Source organism: Myzus persicae, unplaced genomic scaffold, assembly GCF_001856785.1.
Source record: "Myzus persicae strain clone G006 unplaced genomic scaffold, MPER_G0061.0, whole genome shotgun sequence".
NCBI lineage: Eukaryota > Metazoa > Arthropoda > Insecta > Hemiptera > Aphididae > Myzus > Myzus persicae.
In genome coordinates this window covers 1-3,289 of record NW_019100909.1, presented here as the reverse complement: position 1 = coordinate 3,289, position 3,289 = coordinate 1, and the positions used below count along the sequence as shown (strand labels likewise).

Genomic DNA, 3,289 nt, shown 5'->3' with positions numbered 1-3,289 from the left:
CCACTGATTCATACTATAGATATACAGACACTTCAGAAGATACGATACGTATATACCATATTTGATATTAGATATCTATTATTGAATGAGAATAGAATATTCTTCATTTATTATTTTAAGATGCACATATTCTATACTATCTAGAATCTATACGGCATATTCATTGTATATGATAATGTTATATGCTAAGAATATTCGTTTTATGTTATACTATGCATTTTCGCTGTGGTACCGAGTATGCGCGCGCTTATTAATTGATAATATAATATTATTATTACACAATAGAAAATAGTGAATAGTGAATAATAGTGAATCATTTTGTTTTCGTTTGTCCACTATAACCGTCGCCGTTTAAAACTTTGAGTTCGTGGTATTTATTCTTATAATCTTATTGTTTATACATTTTGACGTAAGTTCATTTGTGATTTGTGGTTCAAACTCAAATTTGATCAAGTAAGTATATTTTTTGTTTATTTATTTATATAAATTATAATAATATGATCAAGTTCACGTACTTATAATAATTGATATATAATAGTTTGGGTACTAGAATAAGCTTATTCTTTGATTTTTATTGTAATTAGTCAAATCCTAGTCAATATACTATCATAGTTAACTTTTGAGTTAATTTATTCGTATTGTCTGGGTTATTATACCTATTTCATAAAAATTTAGATTAAGCCTGATATAGTCTATGATATTTCGGAGTGAAATTAATTTTCTTCCATAAAAAAAAAAATTAATGTTCCCAAACATTTGAACACAGTTCACACTAATCAGTCATTACCATGGTGACTTTAAATATTTATATTATTTATTTATATAGGTAATTTATAATTTATTATCTGTAGTTTTGCCTTATTTCTTAGTTTTTAATAATATAGGTAGGTACCGACTTACTTTCTGTGAGTGTTTTTGTTTACCTACCTACCTATATACACTGAACCAAATATCATGAGTAAAAATAATAATAAAAAATTATCAATTTTTAACAATCTGACATTCATTGAATCAATTCTTATTTTATTATTTTTATTACAAATATGTTTAAATTAATTAATTATATGTTAAAAACAACAATTGGGTTTATTGAAATGAATACTATGTATTTTCACATTTTAACAATCACAATTATTTATATAGGTAATGTGTTATTTAATAATTGCATTATTGATTTAAAAAATGATGTATTTAAAATAACATTACGTTGAATTTATTAAATTAATAAAACCATTATCATTGCAGTAGTAAGTATAGACTTTAGATTGATAAATGCTATTATTAACTTAGTTTCCAGCAAATGCAAGATTCGTATTCTATTTATATTTTAATTTGTTGCAAATCGACAATAATTATTATTATTTCAATAACGTATAAAATTAATTTGATAACATATCATGATTATTTATACACAAAAAGTTAAATTGATCAATTCATTGTTATCGTTTTTGTCTTTCGTGTATCGTGTTATGAAACAGTTGCTCGTATGCACTTATGCAGTAAGTTGTATTACTAATTAGTAAAGTTCAGAATCCAGAGAAACTGTTCCTCTGCCATAATAGCTACCGTCAACCGGGCCAACTTGGGGCAAAAATATTATCTTTTAGCTTTACCTCCATAACGGTATCTTATCAATTAATTTATGTGATACAAGTATTCTGTTGTTATCTTAGAAATATTTAAAATCATTTTGCAAGTGTCGCAGCATCAAATTTTCAACGTAAATATTAATTTTTATAAATTCTTTTTGTGTCTAATATCTATCGTTTTGAAAAGGTCCGAAAACTTACACTAATACTCATTGAATGAAACGCTTTACATACATATCAATAATAAAAAATATGTTCGTATGCGTGTTAAATTTACTACTCCATAATGCAAATTATTATAATCCTGCATACAATTCTGTTAATTACGTTTAACTCATTTAGTCTAAATTTGGGCATTGTTTATAAAAGACACGTTACAATAAAGCACTTAAAAAATACTTTTAGTTTACCTACATCAACACTTAATAATTCTTATACTATTTGCGATAATATTAACAATGTTAATAACACTATAGTTAAAACCCCGGAGCCTTTGGAGTTGTTCTGTGCTTTGGATACTGCCTATAGCCATGATATAACCAAAACCAACTATAATCAACAACCCTCCAGAAAGTCATAATTCCTTTGACTTAAGTAGTATCATTAACTCATTTCATATTTCTGCAGTTACATTTACTTTATCATTACTTAATAAAAATAACTTCAGTAGGTAGAAAAGATGTTTTTGATATCCAACAAAAAATGAAAATAAGTTTATTGGAACCAATTGTGAGTTTACTTACTAGTTTTACCAAAGAAACAATTAAAGAAACAATTTTATTAGCAACTTTTCAAACAATTAGGTACATCAGCAATATCTGATACATTTAATTTTTGTAATACCGAATATTCTTTAAACAGTTGGTTAGTTGAAAATCACTTATTTGAAAACATTCAACAATTTACTGTTAATGAAGAGATTGACTTAGTATCTAACTTAGGTAAAACTATGTATAATAACCAAATTACTAAGGGTGTATTATTGCCAATAAATTTTCAGTTTAAAAAATTCTTTGAACATGATAACAACTTAGATAAAACTTTAACAATCTATGAACAATTGACAAAGAACACAAATAATGAAACAGAAATAAAACATTATGTACAGGGAAAATTGTGGCAAGAAAATACTTTACCCTACCGGGGTAAAATTACAATCCCCTATTTTATGTACATAGATGACTTCAAAATCAATAACCCGTTAGGGTCGCATGCTTCGGTTCATTCTATTTCAGCTATATACTATAGTTTTCCCTTATCTGACCAATCAAAATTAATAAGCATTCATTTAGCTGCTTTAATTAAAGCTGCCGATGTTAAAGATTTTGGAAATGATTTATGTTTTAATAAATTGATACATATATTAAATCATATTGAAGTAAATGGTATCAACATAACAACTACAAATGGTGTCAAAAAAGTTCATTTTATTTTAGGACTGTTTATTGGTGACAATTTAGGAATAAACGCTATCAGTGAATTTAGCAGATCATTTTCTTCCAATTTCTTTTGTAGGTTTTGTAAAGCTCATAAAACTGTAACGCATAAACTATGCAAAGAAAATAATTCACTACTTCGTAATTTAGTCAACTATGCTGAAGATGTTGCAATTAATGATTTAAAGTTAACTGGGATTTCTAAAGAATCAATTTTAAATAAAATTGTTTCTTTTCATGTTACAACTAACTATAGTGTTGACA

General features: G+C 25.9%; 1 protein-coding gene across 1 annotated transcript in view; it reads left to right on the top strand.

The window, feature by feature from the left end:
* LOC111026731 overlaps positions 1–3,212 on the top strand; it is a gene marked incomplete at its 3' end in the record, with an annotated part of 9,985 nt that extends 6,773 nt beyond the window's left edge. The window contains 3 exon segments of the mRNA XM_022304863.1: positions 2,260–2,392; positions 2,451–2,734; positions 2,969–3,212. Of these exon segments, the coding sequence (XP_022160555.1) occupies positions 2,260–2,392; positions 2,451–2,734; positions 2,969–3,212 (661 nt within the window).
* Between the last annotated feature and the right edge of the window lie 77 nt (positions 3,213–3,289).